We start from the raw sequence: 19,664 nt of genomic DNA on the forward strand, positions 1-19,664 counted from the left end.
CACACAATGTCTTTTACGTGTGGCTGGGAACCGAACGAGACGGGAAATCCATGTTCACACACAGATTGAAATTTCTTTTGGTCGATTTTTAAATATGTTTCTCTTTGGCGGACTTTTCCAATTTCAAGTCATTTTGACGACTTTGTCGGTTATTTTCCGCGGTCGTCTTGTTGCCGCCTGATGATTGGAAAATGAACCAACTTTCTAATTGGACTGTTACACACCACCAATGAGATACAGCGCCGCATCACCAATTGTAAGCGTCTAACGGCATTCCCCCAGAAGCTATTAGAAGGGCGAGTGCGGGACCATTTCCTCATTCTGTGTGCAGTAATTAGTCGGAAATGTCTGGAAGAGGGAAAACAGGTGGTAAAGCTCGGACCAAGCCCAAATCTCGCTCGTCCCGGGCCGGGCTGCAGTTCCCGGTGGGCCGTGTTCACAGGCATCTGAGAAAGGGTCACTATGCTCAGCGAGTGGGTGCTGGAGCCCCGGTATACATGGCTGCTGTGCTTGAGTATCTGACGGCTGAAATCCTGGAGCTGGCCGGTAACGCGGCCCGGGACAACAAGAAGAGCCGCATCATCCCCAGACACCTACAGCTGGCCATCCGCAACGACGAGGAGCTCAACAAGCTGCTGGGAAGGGTGACCATCGCTCAGGGCGGGGTGCTGCCAAATATCCAGGCCGTGCTGTTGCCCAAGAAAACCAGCGCGGCCACCAAGACCAAGTGACTTGGCGAAACATTAATGTAACGATCCAAAGGCTCTTTTCAGAGCCACCCACAGTGTCTGTGGAAGAGCTGAATACCGGTTCACAACAACCGTTCTGTGTATCTTGGTCTAAATCCTGCAGAGTAACGACTATATCCGCGCACGATGAGCTCCGTCTCAAACCCGAACCCTTTTCTATTCTTTTCCTACCAGACTTTTTTTAAACCAGAAATAAGGAAATCTCCCTTGTACTTCCTCTGTATGAATGGTGAAGCGCCTAATCTCACTGGTGAGGGGAGCAGCCCATTCATGAGTGGCTTCGTGCACCAATGAACAGGCGGCAACAAGAGAAGCGCCGAAACCAACGGTCAGTCCCCAAAATGAGCTGAGGTTTGAAAAGTCCGCTAACTTTTATTCAATAAAAATCTCCAAAAACAAATATAATCTCAGATCTCGGATTCATCATTTCGCCCGTCACTTGTTCCCGATCCATTTACAATAGAAATGGAGCGTGAATTAACTCTCCGACATGAGAGATTCCGCGAATTTAATCTTGCATTTACATTAACTGATAAACGATCGCAACAAATACGTTTCACTGAACATAACAGCGGGCGGGTTTCTGTGTAAACAGTATTAAGTTATGGTTGGCCACAACTCACAAACTGCGGACGGACGCGAGACTACGGCGCCAAAAGTGATTCTGTGAGCACTGAATCTGTTTCTGTTTTATGCTGCACAACCGCCAGCAGCTGGGGTATCTCGTTGCGGTTTCGCTCGCGTGGGTACCGGTTGCATTTTTAAGTGGGCAGGTGTGGTGAGATGATCCATGTCCAAGCTGTCGAGTTGTGACTTAAAGAGTGATCTCAGTAAAAGCGGGATTTTGGAAAATTAAAAATAGAAAAAAGGTGCAGGAGTAGGCCTTTCGGACCAGCACCTTCATTCAATATGATTACAACTGATCATCCAAAATCAGTACCCTGTTCCGGCATTTTCCCCATATCCCTTGATTCCCACAGCCCCAAGAGCTAAACTTTTATCTCTCTTGAAAGCATCCAACGAATTGGCCTCCACTGTTTTCTGTGGCAGAGAATTCCAGATTCACAACTCCTCTTAGTCCTAAAGTTTTTCCTCTTAGTCCTAAATGACCTACCCCTTCTTCTTAAAACCTGGACAAGTTGAGTGAGTGGGCAGATGCAGCATAATATAGATAAATGTGAGGTTATCCACTTTGGCGGCAAAAACAAGGAGGCAATTATCGCAATGGTGTCAGGTTCGCTACGGGGGAAGTGCAGCGAGACCTGGGTGGCCTTGTGCATCAGTCACTGAAAGTTGGCGTGCGGGTACAGCAGGCAGTGAAGAACGCTGTTGGCCTTCGTAACGAGAGGATTTCAGTATAGCAGTAAGGAGGTTCTTCTGCAGTTGTATAGGGCCCTGGTAAGACCACATCTGGAGTATTGTGTACAGTTTTGGTCTCTTAATTTGAGGAAAGACATCCTTGTAATTGAGGCAGTGCAGCGTGGGTTCACGAGATTGATCCCTGGGATGTCGGGACTGTCATATGAGGAAAGATTGAAAAGACTTGGCTTGTATTCACTGGAGTTTAGAAGGATGAGAGGGGGTCTTATAGAGACATATAAAATTATAAAAGGACTGGACAAGCTAAATGCAGGAAAAATGTTCCCAATGTTGGGCGAGTCCAGAACCAGGGGCCACAGTCTGAGAATAAAGGGGAGGCCATTTAAAACTGAGGTGAGAAGGAACTTTTTCACCCAGAGTTGCGAATTTGTGGAATTCTCTGCCAGAGGGGAGTGGAGGCCAAATCACTGGATGAATTTAAGAGACAGATAGAGCTCGAGCGGCTAGTGGAATCAAGGGATATGGGGAGAAATTGGGCACATGTTACTTATTGTGGATGATCAGCCATGATCACAATGAATGGCGGTGCTGGCTCGAAGGGCCGAATGGCCTCCTCCTACACCTATTTTATATATTTCTATGAAATCGCCGCAGTTTGATTAACGTAAACAATTTTGCAGAAAATCGATGCTGAAATAGTACTACAACTCTTTCCTTGAGATAGTGGGTAGCTCTTAAAAGAGCCTTTGGGTTTTAGATTTGTCAGCATGGAGGATCTTTACTTGGAACTGGTGTACTTGGTCACCGCCTTTGTCCCTTCCGACACGGCGTGCTTGGCCAGCTCCCCGGGCAGCAGCAGGCGCACGGCGGTCTGGATCTCCCGGGAGCTGATGGTCGCCCGCTTGTTGTAATGAGCCAGGCGGGAAGCCTCGCCCGCGATGCGCTCGAAAATATCGTTGACGAACGAGTTCATGATGCTCATGGCCTTGGAGGAGATGCCGGTGTCGGGGTGAACCTGTTTCATCACTTTGTAGATGTAGATGGCGTAACTCTCCTTCCTCGACCTCCTGCGCTTCTTGCCCGCCTTGCCTGCAGGTTTGGACACGGCTTTCTTGGCGCCCTTCTTGGCCGCTTTCGGTGGGTCAGGCATTTCGTCTCTCGGCCTCAGACACACGAATGTCTGGAACAAGCTCTGAGTGCGGATTAAATAGGCAGCCTCCCCTATGCTGATGAAGGAATGGGGAAGGCGAGCACTGTCATTGGTCAGTTTGATTCAACTGTTTGATTGGACCACTGAAGCAACCAATCACAGTGCCTCGCTGCCACCAATCACAGAGCGCGCCCACTGCCCCGTGTCTGGTGACACTGACAGGGCGGGGGAGGCGGAGTTCGGCGGAGCTGCTGCTGAGAATCATCGCTTCTCTCCTTGGAACAATGGAGGTTGCGAGGCAGTCACGTAGGGGCCAGGCTGGGGAAGGACGGCACATGGGCTTTTCCCACAGGCCAGTTCCTGTGGGGCTCGACAAACTGCCGGATTCAAAGTCACGGTCTCAGTTCCACAAAAGGACAGCCGTCACAATAGACAATAGGTGCAGGAGTAGGCCATTCAGCCCTTCGAGCCAGCACCGCCATTCAATGCGTTCATGGCTGATCACTCTCAATCAGTACCCCGTTCCTGCCTTCTCCCCATACCCCCTCACTCCGCTATCCTTAAGAGCTCTATCTAGCTCTCTCTTGAAAGCATCCAACGAACTGGCCTCCACTGCCTTCTGAGGCAGAGAATTCCACACCTTCACCACTCTCTGACTGAAAAAGATCTTCCTCATCTCCGTTCTAAATGGCCTACCCCTTATTCTTAAACTGTGGCCCCTTGTTCTGGACTCCCCCAACATTGGGAACATGTTTCCTGCCTCTAATGTGTCCAATCCCCTAATTATCTTATATTTTCAATAAGATCCCCCCTCATCCTTCTAAATTCCAGTGTATACAAACCTAATTGCTCCAGCCTTTCAACATACGACAGTCCCGCCATTCCGGGAATTAACCTAGTGAACCTACGCTGCACGCCCATACAATACACATGGAGGTCGTCGGTTCTAGGTGAAGGGGAGAAGATTTAATAGGAATCTGAGGGGTAACTTTTTCACACAAAGGGTGATGGGCGTATGGAACAAGCTGCCAGATGAGGTAGTTGAGGCTGGGACTCTCCCGACGTTTAAGAGACAGATAGACAGGGAAATGGATAGGACAGGTTTGGAGAGATATGGACCAAGCGCAGGCTGCTGGGACATGTTGGCTGGTGGGGCATGTTGGCCTGAAGGGCCCGTTATCACACTGTATCACTCTGTGACTCCCTGACCAAAGAGCTGGCACTTTACAGCTGACAGATATGAATAGTCTGGATTCCAGTCTGGTTCCCCAAAATTCACACTCAATCCTTGTCCATGTGAGTTTACAAGGATGAGGGGGGGGGGGGGCATACCTCATTGAAACTTACAGAATAGTGAACGGCCTGGATAGAGTGAACATGGAGGGGATGTTTCCACTGATCCCGAGGTCATAGCCTCAGAATAAAAGGATGTACTTTAAGAAAGGGGATGAGAAACTAATTAATTTTGTCAGAGGGAAGTGAACCTGGAATTTATTGGCACAGACGATTGTGGAGGTCAAGTCAATGGATATTTTTAAGGCGGAGATTGACAGATTTTTGATTAGTTTGGGTGTCAGGGGTTTTGGGGTAAAGGAAGGAGAATGGGGTTGACAGGAAAAGATAGATCAGTCATGATTCAGTCATGCAGAATAGAATGGCCTTATTCTGTTCCGATGAACGCACATGTGTTCTGGATTTAATATGGGTTTCATCTGTCCCAGTCAGAGTCAGGCATACAGACCGAAGACTTAACCTGGGGTCAGATAGAGAGATGGTGACAGAAGAGATCAGAGACTGAGTGATAAAGAGTGAGGCCACTCATCCATAGGCCCAGCCTAGGTCATGGCACAAGGGAATGAAATGTCCCATCATGCACTAGGCAGAGGGGCAGCTAACATGGACTGGTGTTGCGACCCTTGATGTTTATCATGTAAAGACAGAGGTGAATGTGGGAGGTGTGATGTGTATGTTTACGGATTATATAAGAATGTGTGGTTTTGTAGAGAGCGAGGAGGATTATCAGAGGCACCAACAGAATATAGATCAGATGGAATGTCAGGAAGAGGAATAGCAGATGGAATTTAATCCTGACACCTCTGATGTGATGCAATTTGGAAGGTGTAATAGGGTGAGACATAGCAAGTAAATTGTTGGGCCTCAGGGAGAGTCGATGAACAGAGCGATCATGGAGCACATATATCCTGAAAGTGGCAGTACATGGCACATGTTATAACAAGTGGCAGTCATGTTATAACTTAACTTAACATTAGCAAACCCATTTGTGTAGGATTGAGCCCTCAATTATGAACGGTCTATATTAATCACCTGGAGGAGAGGGCAGAGTATAAGGATGCACCTTGGCCAAGGGCAAAGTAAAGAGGGGACAAAGTATTCTCATGTACTGATTACACAGGGCAGGTGCAGCAAGTGGCACATTGGCATTTACTACAAGAGGGTTAAAGTTTAGAAATAGGGACGTATTACAGTTGTGCAGGGATTTGGTGAGGCCACACCTGGAATACTGGGCATAGTTCTGCACCCTGTACTGAAGAACGGATACACTGGGATTCAGAGTCAATTTAAAAGTAATTCAAATGGATACTTCCTGGGAGAAGAGGGTTGTTCTTTCACAAGGAGTGAGAGAATTAAGGTCACAATCTTTGAGATTAGAAAAATGAACGGTGAATTTATCGAAGCATAAGATCCTTCAAGGTCGTGACAGGGGAGAGGTGGAGATGCTTCCACCAGTGGGGGGTATTGGAATGAGGGGACAGGTTTACATGATCAAGGAGAGGCTATTTAAAACAGAGTTGTAGCAAGTCCTCTGAGGGTGGGGTATCTGGGGAATATGGGGCAGGCATGAGGGGCCAGGGAGCCAACTCCTGCTCCTGTTATCTTGTGTTTTTTTGAGTGAGGTTCTCATCTGTAAAACCCTGCCGCCAGGGGTGGTGGAAACAACCAGTCAGGCCTATCAGAAGGAAACAGGACAGGTCCTTCAGGGAAATAACCTGCAGACTTGTAAACCTTCTAAAGTCCAGGGTGGATGTGGTCAGTTTGTGTAATAAGGATTCACTCGGCACAAACACCGGCATTGTATTCCGAGCACACTGAGCACCAGAGCACAACACTGGCCAGTGAGGACATAGACCAGTACAACACCCAGCTCTTAAATACAAAGACAGAGATTGAACCTAACACAATACTGATGGCTCGCAAGGGATTGGCAGCACAGTCGGGCCAGTGACACAAGATAGATCCCGACCTCAGCTGCTGTCTGTTCTGTGTCAAGTTGGCATGTTCCCTCTGTGACGGCGTGGGTTTCCTCCGGGTGCCCCGGCTTCCTCCCTCGTCACAAAAACGTGCTCGTTTCTTGGTTGTTATTGTCCTCTGTAATTTGTCCCTGAAATTGTGCATGAGTGGATGAGAAGGTGTTGCAATAGAGAAATATTGTGAAGATCGATGATAGCTGTGTGTGGTGGGACAGAGCGCCCGTTTCCATGCGGTATCTTTCAATTAAATCATTGTAACCGACCGAGAAACATCAACAGAAACATCATCTCAGGGCACACACCTTTACAACGGCCAGTATTGTACTACAAGGGCACAAACCTTCACAACAGCCGACACTGCACTGTAGAGTCACAGACCATTACAATGTGTGGCATTGTACTGAAAGGGTCCAGACCATTACAATAGATGGACTATACTGTTATGGTACAAATCATTACAACAGCTGGCGCTGTATTGTAAAGTGATTTGATAAAGTTCACAATGTGAGAACACAGACTCCAGCAAATCCTGCACTCATCTGAGGCCACAGATTCCCAGCACTAACCTTTGTTGGACAGATAAAGACATGCATCACACTGTGAAGTCCAGTAAAGACCACACTCACCCAAAATGCAACAGCCACTCCCAACACTGGAAGGACAATCCCAGAGCATTTGTCAGTGTATAAAAGGCAAGAGGGGAACCCGGGAGAGAGTGGGTGCATTCAGCACTGATGCGGGGTCTGCCTCTGCAGCAGAGGACGGAGATGAGGTTGGAAATGAACATTTGTCAGCTCTATTCGAAGCAGGACTGGTGGAGTGAAGGGATGTGAGGATGTGTAAAGGGCCACTGATGGAGGAGAGCAGAGGTGTCAGAGAGTCACAGAAATGGAGGAGGTGACAGAAAGAGTGAGGGGGGTGAGGTCCAAAAAGGAATTTGAACACAAGAATGAGAATGTTAAAACTGAGGCAGGAAGCCGGTGCAGTAAGGCACTAACACTCACTGTTCACTGCCCTGCAGGCAGGAAGAGTAGACCTCGATGTCCACAGTGGAGCAGCAGTCAGGTCCACAAGACCCCACCAGTCAGGTCCCAGATCCACATGGGAACGGCAGACAGCAAGGACCAGCTCGTTGGATACAATCGCCACCATCTCCATCTCTCCAAATCAGTCTGCAAACAACAAGAGAAGCCGTTGAGATCACCTCTCATTCTTCTAAACCCCAACTGGTGCAAAGAGATTCCACTTCCGTTCAGTCCCTCACTTCAGGCTCCAATTTAAAGAGGAAAACAAAAAAACCCTGCAGATGCAGGATAAAGACTGTGAGCATTTAGCTAATGTGCACCCCTCATGATTTTGTTTACCTCTTTCAGGTCACCCTTCAACCTCCTAAACTACAGTGAAAAAGGTCCCAGCCCATCCTGCTCCTGCTTATAACTCAAAGCTTATAGAACTGTGAACAACCAAAACTGGGGAGGCTCTTCAGGGGCTGAAATCCTTGTGCAGACTCAGAACTGTACCAGTGGGACACACTTGCTTTGTACACAATGACAGATAACCGGCATTCGCTGTATGACTTACACACTGCATGGTGAGCTGCTGTGGAAGTTAGATTGCTTGCGATCCACAGGGAGCGAGCCGAATAGAGAATCGGCTTCATGGAAGGAAGCAGAGGGTGACGGTGAAAGGATGTTTAATGGGACTGGAGTCCTGTGATAAGTTGTGCGGAACATTGGTGAGGACGCATTTGAGGTATTGCTTTCAATTTTGGTTACCCTGTAATAGGAAGGATGTTATTAAGCTGGAAAGAGTGCCCAGAGGAGTTATGAGCATGTTCCCAGGACATGAGGGCCTGAGCTATTGGGAAAGGTTAGGCAGGCTCGGATCTTCATTCCTTAGAGCCGGGATCTCCAAACGATGGCCTGCAGGCCACATCCGGCCCGCCACGAGATATTATCCGGCCCGCAACAGGCTCTTAGACAGCGGGGACCTGTAAGGCAGAAGCTGCTGTCGAAGGTTCGCCGGAGAGCGGATCGCCACTGACCCAGAGCCGGGACAAGGCGAGAGATCACAGCGCCCCCTCGAAACTTCCCTCCTCGCGGCTGCTGCCGCTGCTCAACCTGGAGAGAGAGTCGGGGTAGAGGGAGCAGCAGGTGAGAGCGGGAGCGCGGGGAGGGTGTCAGCGGGTGCTGCTCCGTCCCTCCCGCCCTCTCTCCCAGATCCAGCGAGATCTGCTTCCCTGCTCCACTCTCTCCCCGGCCCGTCTCCCTCTAACGCAGCGAAATACGAACAAACACAAGTGAAACTTCCCTGCTCGCCACCGCCACTGCTCACCACGGGGATGCGGGGCTTCTGAATTATTTTGCTGCGTTAGAAGGAGACGGGATCGGGGAAGAGAGTGGAGCAACGGCACAGATCTCGCTGGTCCTGGGAGAGAGGGAGAGGGGAAAGAGAGGGAGAGAGCAGATCCGCAAGTGGCGGCGCTCCTTCACTGGACCCTCTGACACCCTCCTCTCACCGTGCTCCGCTCTCACCTGCTGCTCCCTCTACCCTGACTCTCTCTCTCCCCCCCCCTACCCCTCTCTCTACCCCAGTGGTGGTCACTGTATTTTTTCTGTATTATAAATAATTGTATACCTAGGGTATATATATATTCCAATATTTCAAGCTCTTTTTAAAAATTGAATATTATTTATTTGTTGCCGTATAAACCTAATGTAAACTAACCTAATCTAACCTAACCTAGTTTAACATTTCCTAATCTAATCGAACGTAACCTAGTCTAAAGTTTTTTGAGTTCATTAAATTTATAAAACTCACTTATTTATTTTTTCCTACGGCCCGCAAAAATGTGCCAAATATATAATGTGGCCTTCATGCTGAAAAGTTTGTAGGCCCCTGCCTTAGAGCACAGGAAATCGAGGGATGATCTTTTTTTAAATTTTTTTTAATTTTATTTAAATTTTAACAAAACAAATACATGTATGAACTCATAGTACGCGATGGTACGTACATTATAAATTCGATTATACATTTAAATTCGATTATACCTGTATTGTTCTGTATTATCTCCCCACCCACAACCCCCCTCCCCCCACCCCCCCAGTTAGAAAAAAGAGGAAAAAGGAGAAGAGAAAGATAAAGAAATAAAAAAATTTAAAAAGGAAAGAAAGAAAGAAAGAAGAAAGAAGGGAACCTGGAGACAAGAAGGAAACACTTCCGGCTAATTTCTTATTAAATTATTTTTAGGGGTATCAAAACAATCCTGAAATTAAATATTTCCAATTCTTAATCCTAGTTTTAAAGTGAATGGGTTCCAAAGTTTCAAAAAGAAATCATATTTATCTCTCAGATTATAAGTAGCTTTTTCCCATGGGATCCAACTACGCATTTCTGCACACCATCTTGCAATTCTTATTTCATTGTGATCTTTCCAAGTAACCGCCACACATTTTTTTGCTATTGCTATTTTGAGAAATCTTTCCTGATATTTATCTAAAATTAATCTTGGTAATATTCCTTTAGTATCTCCCAATAAAAACAACCTTGAATCCAATGGTATGGTCTTATTCATCAATTGTTCCAAAAAGTTTTTTAGGTCTTTCCAAAAAGGAGTTACCTTAGGACATGCCCATGTGGAATGTAAAAAAGTACCCACATCCTGGTTGCATCTAAAACAAATTTCAGGTAAATTTGGATTTAAATTGTTTAATTTTTTCGGAGTTAAATATAGTTGATGTAAAAAATTGTATTGTACTAAACTATATCTCACATTAATAGTATTTTTCATACTTTCTAAACACAATCTTTCCCAACTTGGTTCATCAATGCTAATATTCAGATCTGTCTCCCATCTTTGTCTTGATTTTTGAATTCCTGTCTTTGGACTAGATTTTTGTAACAATTTATACATTGAAGATATAATTTTTTTAGTTCCCTTGCCCTGAATCAGGGATTCAATTCCTTTAATTTGAAATAAAAACATTGAATTACCTAACTTTTCCCTTAAATAAGATTGTAATTGATAATAGAAAAAAATACTATTCCCTGGAATTTGATATTTGTTTCTCAATTGAGAAAATGTCAAAAAATTATTTCCTTCGTAGCAATCTCCCATATGTTTAATACCCTTCTGTTCCCAGACTTGTAATATTTGATTATTCCAAGCAAACGGCAGTAATCTATTTTTTACTAATGGAGTTTTAGCTGTTAGAAAAAATCTTTTATCATTAGCTTTAACTGTTTTCAACAATATATTAATTAAATGTTTTAGCAAAGGTGACTCTTGATCCTTAACTAATAGCTTCGCTTCCCATTTATAGATAAATTCTTCTGGGCATAGTTCTTTTATTTTATCCATTTCAATTTTAACCCATGCTGTTTTTCCACCCTCTTGATAAAAGGATGAAATAAAACTCATTTGTGCTGCCAGATAGTAATTTTTAAAATTTGGTAATTGCAGTCCACCTAATTCAAATTTCCATGTTAATTTTTCCATAGACACTCTTGGCATTTTACCTTTCCAAAGAAAATTTCTCACAATTTTATTCAATTCTTGAAAAAAATTATTTGGTAAAGGTATAGGCATTGTTTGAAATAAATACTGTAACCTCGGAAAAATATTCATCTTAATACAGTTCACTCTCCCTAGCAATGTAATTGGAATATTCATCCATTTCTTCAAGTCCTCCTCAATTTTTTTAATTAGTGGTTTATAATTTAGTTTATACAGATTATTTAACTTATTATCTACTTTAACCCCTAAGTACTTCATGCCTTCTTTTTGCCATTTAAACTGACTTTCTCTTTTACATTGATCATAATTACCTTCAGAAAGAGGCATTATTTCAGTTTTATCTTTATTAATTTTATATCCTGATACTTTCCCATATTCTTCCAGTCTGAAATATAATTTTCTTAAGGATTCCAATGGTCTAGTAAGACAAATTAAAACATCATCTGCAAATAAAGTAATTTTGTGATTTTCCTGATTCATTTTAAATCCTCCAATGTCTAAATCTGAAATTAATAGCTCTGCCAGAGGTTCAATGGCCAATACAAATAAAGCCGGTGACAAGGGACATCCCTGTCTACTAGATCTTTCCAAATTAAATGATTGAGAAGATTGGCCATTTGTCACCACTTTGGCTTTAGGTTGTTTATAAAGAGTTTTTACCCAGTTAATGAAACCATTTCCTAATCCGTACTTCTCTAATACTTTAAATAAAAAATCCCATTCTAACCTGTCAAACGCCTTTTCAGCATCTAAAGCAACTGCTACGCTCAACCTCTTTCTTTTCTGTGCTAAATGTAAAATACTTATAAATCTTGCTACATTATCAGATATTTTCCTTTTTTTGACAAATCCAGTTTGGTCCTCTTTAACCAGCTTCGGTAAATATTCTGCCAATCTCCTTGCCAAAAGTTTAGCAACTATTTTATAATCTGCATTCAACAATGATATTGGTCTATAAGAAGATGCATTTAAAGGGTCTTTCCCTTTTTTTTAAATTATGATTATAATTGCCAGTGAGAAGGATTCTGGTAATGTAGAAGTTTTTTCCGCTTGATGTATCACTTCCATAAATACTGGTAACAACAAATCTTTAAATTTTTTATAGAACTCAGGCGGGAAACCATCTTCCCTATGGAAGAAAGGCTATAGGTTTATTTTACTGCATCCGGCTACTTTGAAGATTATGATCAACACTGGAGAAAATAAATTTTTTAAAGACTTTGTCAAAGCAGAAGTGTATGCGGAAGAATTGCCATCGAGAAATGCTTAAGAAGATTCATGAATGATTGATTATTAATAATATCTGTATACTATAGAGGGGATTAACTGTATTAAGGATTGTTAATTTTTAGAAGTACTTGATATATCGGGGGGGTTGGAGAATGTGGATGCTCTACCATAATCATGGGCACAAGTGTGGTGCGGACCACACCTTGTATAATAGAGGGGGGTAATGTTGCTAATCTATTTATTAACAACATTAGAGGGAGGGTCTATTTCTCTATCTTTCTTATTTCTTTTCTGTTTTTATACCTGGACTATGGAGGGGAGCACACTGAAATACGGCACAATATAAATACCGGAAGAGGTATCAAGGTAAGGAAAAAAGAAAAAAAAAAGGAATGAATGGATAACACATTAAATTTTTTAAGCTATAATGTGAATGGGATAAATGGACCGATATAAAGGAAGAGAATTTTAACACAGATGAAAAAATTGGAAGTAGATATAGCTTTCTTGCAAGAAACACATCTAACGGAAAAAGAGCATCAAAAGTTAAAGAGAGATTGGGTAGGAAGTATGGTCGCATCTTCTTTTAACTCAAAAGCAAGAGGGGTTGCTATCCTATTTAAGAAAACGCTACCAATTAAGATACAAAATATTGTAAGTGACCCAGTAGGTAGATTTGTAATGGTACATTGTCAAATTTTCTCAGAATTGTGGACCTTAATGAATATATAAGCACCAAATATAGATGATGAGAAGTTTGTGCAGGGTACCTTTTTAAATCTGGCGGAAGCACATGAAAATATATTGATAGGTGGAGATTTCAATTTTTGTTTAGATCCACTAATGGATAGATCATCAAGGACAACGACAAGGACAAGAGCAGCGAAGACAACCTTGAATTTAATGGAAAATTTAAATTTAATAGATGTTTGGAGGAAAAGCCATCCCAGGGAAAGAGACTACTTCTATTCCAATAAACATGATACATATTCTAGAATAGATCTATTTTTGATTTGAGCTCAATTAAGGGGTAGAATAATACAAATAGATTACAAGGCTAGATTGTTATCGGATCACTCACCATTATTAATGAAAATTACGATGCCAGATAAAGAACAGTCAGTCTATAGATGGAGACTCAACTCTTTACTTTTGAAAAGGCAAGACTTTTGTGATTTTATTCGAGGACAAATTGAATTATTTTTGGAAACAAATTTAAATTCAGTTGATGATAAATTTATTGTATGGGATGCAATGAAGGCTTATTTGAGAGGCCAAATTATAAGCTACTCATCTAAGATAAAGAAAGACTATAGGAAGGAATCTGAAAGATTAGAAAAAGAAATCACCGTATTAGAAAAAGACTTACAGAAAACTTCTTCAGATACGAAAAAAACACAACTTGCAAATAAAAAATTTCAATACAATACTTTACATACTTACAGAACAGAAAAACTAATATTACGAACTAACCAAAGATATTATGAATTAGGAGAAAGAGCGCACAAGGTATTGGCATGGCAACTGAAAGAAGAACAAATATCAAGAACAATAAATTCAATTAGAACAGATCAAAACATTATTACTTATAAACCTAAAGAAATCAATGAGGTATTTAAGCAATTCTACACTAATCTGTACCTTTCTGAATCTGAAAAGGATGAAATTAAGATAAATAATTTTTTATCCAAGATAAAATTACCAACAATCTCTAATGAGCAGATGGGACTAAATGCCTCCTTTACTTTGAGAGAGGTGGAGGAAGTATTATATTCTTTACCGAGGGATGATCTTATAGAAATGTATAAGATCATGAGGGGAATGGACAGGGTAAATGCACATTCCCCAGAATAGAGGAATGAAGAACAAGGGGACATAGGTTTAAGCTGAGATTGATAAGAAGTAATCAGAACCAGAGGGGCAACATTTTCCACACAGCGGGTAGTGAGTATATAGCACGAGCTGCCAGAGGAGGTAGTACTGGCAGGTACTATAACAATATTTAAAAGGCATTTTGACACGTACATGGATTGGAAAAGTGTAGAGGACATGAACTATTAGCGGGCAGATGAAACTAGTTTAGTTTAGTTTAGTTTATTATGGTCACATGTGTCAGTGAAAAGCTTTTTGTTGCACGCTATCCAGTCGACGAAAAGAGCATACATGATTGCAATCAAGCCATCACAGTGTACGGATACAGAATAAAGGGTGTAATGTTTAGTGCACAACATGAAGTCTAGAATAGATGGGGCATCTTAGTCAGCATGGGCAAGTTGGGCCAAAGGGCCTGTTTCAATGCTGTATGGTTTTATGAGTCTATGACACCAAGAATGAACTGACAGGAGACAATAATACACTCCATGTACTCTAAGCTTGGAAAATACACATCACTGTATGACAGGCACAGAGCTGAAGCAATAAGGCACCGTGATGCAAGGACACAGAGCCCAGCAACCCAGCACTGCTGTGTGGAGCCAGATATCCAGCAGTAACACCTGTGTTATACAGAAAGATACCCGCTGCACTACATTGTGAAGTCACAGCCCAGTGCAGACCACACTCAGCCCAGTGTGCACAGAGAGCTTTGCACCAGCCACCCCCAAGTTTGGAGAGACACAGACCTGTACAAAGCAGCTGTGGACTGACTGAGACTGCCTAGTACAGCTCCATAATGTACAGGGAGATGGACAAGTAGAAACCAATCACAGTCCTCAAAGACATCAACTCTGATGTTTTCTCTGGGGCCTCGGAGACTGAGGGGAGACTCGACAGAACTTTATAAAATTCTGAGGAGACGGGGTATAGTCAGATCCGTTTCCTACAAAGAAAATGTCAGATGAGAGGAAATAGCTTTAAAGTGAGAGGGACATGATAAAAATATCTGGGCAAATTTTTACCCAGAGTGGCCATGTGCTGCCAGATATGGTGGTGGAGGTAGTCAGTGTTGTGGGGTTCAAGAGGCTCTAAGATAGACACATAAATATGCAGGATGGAGCAATGTAGATCATGTGCAGGCAGAGCAGATGTGTTTAATTTGGCATCATGTTTGCCACAGACATTGTGGGCAGAAGGTTCCTCTGCTGTTCTATGTTCAGTCTGGGACAACCTCAGGATGGTGCAGGGGAGGTGAATCTTTTGAATTTTCTATCCCATTGAGTTGTGGGGACCAGACGACATCAGGTATTTGAAAACAGAAACAGTAATTTTTGAGATTGAACTGTGTCATGGAGAACAAGCACAGAAGAGTATGAAGCCTCGGGCTGATCATTGATTTTATTAGTCTACTAGAACAAGTGTGCCCGTTCAAAGCGGGCCCGTTGGGCCCGTCCCCACACCCCCCATTCTCTCCTCCCCCAGCCCCACTCTTACTCTCCAAGTGTGCCCGTTGCGCCCGTCCTCCTGATCTGTGTATGTCAAGTGACCACTAGAACCCTCTTTTTTTTTTTTTTCCTAATCAGATGTGCAGCACTTTGGTCAACATGGGTTGTTTTTAAATGTGCTATACAAATATAATTGACTTGACTTGACTTGACTTGACTTGCAATAACAAAACAATCAGTGCTTTTCTGGAAACTTTTCGAAACAATGTAGCCATCTCAAGCTAAAAACTAAATCCTTTTCTGGAAACTTTTCGAAACAATGTAGCCGTCACAAGCTGAAAACTAAATCTGCACCGCAGCGCCCCCCTGAAAAAGGGGGGGGCAGCGCTTTAAAACCTCTGTAACTTAAAAAACACGCGACCAAATTAAATGAAAATATCAGGGCCGAGCGAGCGCGAGATTGGCGATTGAGGCGGTGCAAAAACCGTCGCGCTAGGGTCCGCCGTTTTCCTGCAATCGCTGTTACGAATATATCAGGCCAAACCACAAAAAAAAATATACACAAGATCTGAGTTTTAGTATTATATACTAGAACAAGTGTGCCCGTTCAAAGCGGGCCCGTTGGGCCCGTCCCCACACCCCCCATTCTCTCCTCCCCCAGCCCCACTCTTACTCTCCAAGTGTGCCCGTTGGGCCCGTCCTCCTGATCTGTGTATGTCAAGTGACCACTATAACCCTCTTTTTTTTTTTTTTTCCTAATCAGATGTGCAGCACTTTGGTCAACATGGGTTGTTTTTAAATGTGCTATACAAATATAATTGACTTGACTTGACTTGACTTGCAATAACAAAACATTCAGTGCTTTTCTGGAAACTTTTCGAAACAATGTAGCCGTCACAAGCTGAAAACTAAATCCTTTTCTGGAAACTTTTCGAAACAATGTAGCCGTCACAAGCTGAAAACTAAATCTGCACCGCAGCGCCCCCCTGAAAAAGGGGGGGGGGGCAGCGCTTTAAAACCTCTGTAACTTAAAAAACAGGCAACCAAATTAAATGAAAATATCACGGCCGAGCGAGCGCGAGATTGGCGATTGAGGCGGTGCGAAAACCGTCGCGCGAGGGTCCGCCGTTTTCCTGCAATCGCTGTTACGAATATATCAGGCCAAACCACAAAAAAATATATACACAAGATCTGAGTTTTAGTATTATACTAGAACAAGTGTGCCCGTTCAAAGTGGGCCCGTTGGGCCCGTCCCCACACCCCCCATTCTCTCCTCCCCCAGCCCCACTCTTACTCTCCTAGTGTGCCCGTTGGGCCCGTCCTCCTGATCTGTGTATGTCAAGTGACCACCCTTCTTTTTTTTTTTTTTTCCTAATCAAATGTGCAGCACTTTGGTCAACATGGGTTGTTTTTAAATGTGCTATACAAATATAATTGACTTGACTTGACTTGACTTGACTTGCAATAACAAAACAATCAGTGCTTTTCTGGAAACCTCCTGATCTGTGTATGTCAAGTGACCACTATAACTTTGTCTTTTTTGTTTCCTAATCAGATGTGCAGCACTTTGGTCAACGTGGGTTGTTTTTAAATGTGCTATACAAATAAAACTGACTTGACTTGACTTGCAATAACAAAAAAACCCACTTTAAAACAATAAGTGCTTTTCTGGAAACTTATCGAAACAATGTATCCGTCACAAGCTGAAAACTAAATCTGCACCGCAGCGCCCCTCTGAAAAAGGGGGGGGGCAGCGCTTTAAAACCTCTGTAACTTAAAAAACACGCGACCAAATTAAATGAAAATATCACGGCCGAGCGAGCGCGAGATTGACGATTGAGGCAGTGCGAAAACCGTCGCGCTACGGTCCGCCGTTTTGCTGCAATCGCTGTTACGAATATATCAGGCCAAACCACAAAAAAATATATACACAAGATCTGAGTTTTAGTATTATATAGATAGATAGATAGATAGAAGATAGATAGATAGATGACACTGATAGTGATCTAACAGGAAATGACAATGCACTTGCAGGCACAGGCCTGAAAAACACAACACTGTTTGATAACCGAGCTTATCCTATAAGGCTCCATAATGAAAGGTCACAGAGTCCAACAACCCAACACTACTCTGTAAGGTCACAGATTCCTTTGTTGTACAGAAAGAAATGAACACCCCCTGCACTGCACTGTAGGTTAAGGGAATGTCTGGAGTTTGCTGCACCACAGGGTTGTGGGGGTCAGATCACTCTAGGTATCTGAAGGAGGAAACAATATTTTTCCCGGAGAAAACCCATGCCGGTCACGGGATGAACGTACAAATTCCGTAAAGACAGCACCCGTTGTTCGGATCAAAGCCAGGTCTCTGGCACTGCAATGCAGCGACTCTACCATTGCATCACCCTGCCGGCCGTGTAGGAAAGATGTGATTGCATTGGAGAGGAGATTCACCACAATCTTGCCTGGGGTGGAATGGTTCAGTTATGAGGGGAGACAGGACAGGCTGCGTATGTTTTCATGGTGCTGGGGAGAATGAACCGAAGCAGATAGAGATGTACAAGATCATGAGAGCCACTGATAAGTTAGATAGTAAGAAACCTGTCCCCCAGGAGGAGGTGTCGTTGGCACAGGTTTAAGGAGAAAAGAAATAAGTTTAGGGGTGATGTGAGGAATCATTTCTTATTTCACCCAGGCATTGGGTAATATCTGGAATGCACTGCGTCTCTCCTTAAACCTATGCTCTCCAGTTAAGCACTCCTACCATAACAGATTCTAGCTATCCCCATCTATGCCACTCAGAATGTTATGCACCCCTAACATGTCATCTCTCAGCCTCCTCACTCCTGACAGAGCAGCGTACCCAATCTCACCTGCAGGCCCACCGAATCGAGGCAACATTCTTGCAATAATTTCTGCACACTATCTGGCTTAAGCAAATCTTTCATGTGGTGTGTCAACCAGAACTGCAGGCAATACTCTCAATACTCTCTAATCAACAGTTTGTACAACTGATGTCCATCTCTTGTACTCAAAGCCTCAGCTGATGAAGGCAAGAATGCCATAGGCCTTCTTCACTCTCTCTGCCTGTGTTGCAACTTTCAGCCAACTGTGTACTGGTATCCCAAAGTCAATCTACTCAGCCACCCTTCTGCAAGATCCAAACATTCAATGTCTGAATTCAATCCCAATGCCCTGATATCACCACTAAAAATCCATCAATATGCACTTGTCTGAGTTAAATTCCATCTGTCTTTTCCTTGTCCACTTTCCCAATTGATCTAAATCCTGTTGTAAACATAAAGAACCGTTTTCCCTCTACACTGTACCATAATTGTGGTGTCACCTGCAAGCTTACCAATGATATCATATACATATGTATGACGGAGAATAGAGGAACCAGTAACATACTGCGCAGAAGCCTCCAGTCTGAAATGGGAAGGAATGCAATGATGCTAAAGAGGCCACAGATGGAGGATGGTCACAGCGCCAGAGGGGGTTACAGAGAGATTGAGTCAGTCAGAACCAAGGAGGAATTGGACCACGAAGATGAGAATGCTAAATCTGATGCAAGGACCCAGTGGATAAGGTACGAACACAAACTCACTGTTCACTGCCCAGCAGGCAGGAAGATGTCACAGTGGAGGAGCAGTCAGACGCACAAGATTCAACCAGTCAGGTCCCAGATCCACCTGGGAACAACAAGGAGCAAGGACCAGCTCAGTTAATACAATCGCCACCTTCCCCATCTCTCCAAGTCAGTCTTGGGACCTCACCTCCTGGCCGATGCCTCCGGCCACACCAACATCTCCCCGCCGGGGGGAAGGAAGCCTCACCTCCATCCCCGGGCCCAGGCCGCTCCCCCTCCGTGGGCCTCGCCGCAGCCTCGCACACGGACCGGTCAACGACGTCGCTGACTCTACGTGTCCTGTATTACGGCAGGCGCACGTCCTCGGTGAGTTTACCCCGCGTCACGTGACAGGGGCGGCCGCAAACCGGGGCAGAGGGAGCTGTCAATCACAGGAGTCAACACTGACCGAAAATTACATAAAATAATAAAAATAAATATAGAATGCAAATGAGATTAAGTCCAGGTGGCTGGAAGGTAATTAGA

The 19,664-nt window shown here is 43.7% G+C and overlaps 2 protein-coding genes and 1 long non-coding RNA gene across 3 annotated transcripts; 1 reads left to right on the top strand and 2 right to left on the bottom strand.

Moving 5' to 3' along the window:
• Positions 1 to 344: 344 nt before the first annotated feature.
• Positions 345 to 1,090, top strand: LOC144609470 (histone H2A-like). Its single transcript, XM_078427950.1, has one exon. The coding sequence runs from the start codon at positions 345 to 347 to the stop codon at positions 729 to 731; it is 387 nt and encodes a 128-aa protein (XP_078284076.1). The 3' UTR covers positions 732 to 1,090.
• Positions 1,091 to 2,847: 1,757 nt separating this feature from the next.
• On the bottom strand, positions 2,848 to 3,234 carry LOC144609487 (histone H2B 1/2-like). Its single transcript, XM_078427974.1, has one exon. The coding sequence runs from the start codon at positions 3,217 to 3,219 to the stop codon at positions 2,848 to 2,850; it is 372 nt and encodes a 123-aa protein (XP_078284100.1). The 5' UTR covers positions 3,220 to 3,234.
• Positions 3,235 to 7,501: 4,267 nt separating this feature from the next.
• LOC144609490 (uncharacterized) lies at positions 7,502 to 19,435 on the bottom strand. The gene is made up of 3 exons (XR_013549331.1): positions 19,327 to 19,435; positions 19,158 to 19,242; positions 7,502 to 7,660 (listed from the first exon to the last, which is right to left on the bottom strand). It is a non-coding gene; the product is annotated as an uncharacterized LOC144609490 (long non-coding RNA).
• Positions 19,436 to 19,664: the final 229 nt, after the last annotated feature.

This window comes from Rhinoraja longicauda, chromosome 34 (assembly GCF_053455715.1).
Source record: "Rhinoraja longicauda isolate Sanriku21f chromosome 34, sRhiLon1.1, whole genome shotgun sequence".
Classification (NCBI taxonomy): Eukaryota; Metazoa; Chordata; class Chondrichthyes; order Rajiformes; family Arhynchobatidae; genus Rhinoraja; species Rhinoraja longicauda.

Bases quoted from the DNA above. Each gene is read 5' to 3' on its own strand.
- LOC144609487 (XM_078427974.1), bottom strand. From the start codon at position 3,219: ATGCCTGACCCACCGAAAGCGGCCAAGAAGGGCGCCAAGAAAGCCGTG.
- LOC144609470 (XM_078427950.1), top strand. From the start codon at position 345: ATGTCTGGAAGAGGGAAAACAGGTGGTAAAGCTCGGACCAAGCCCAAA.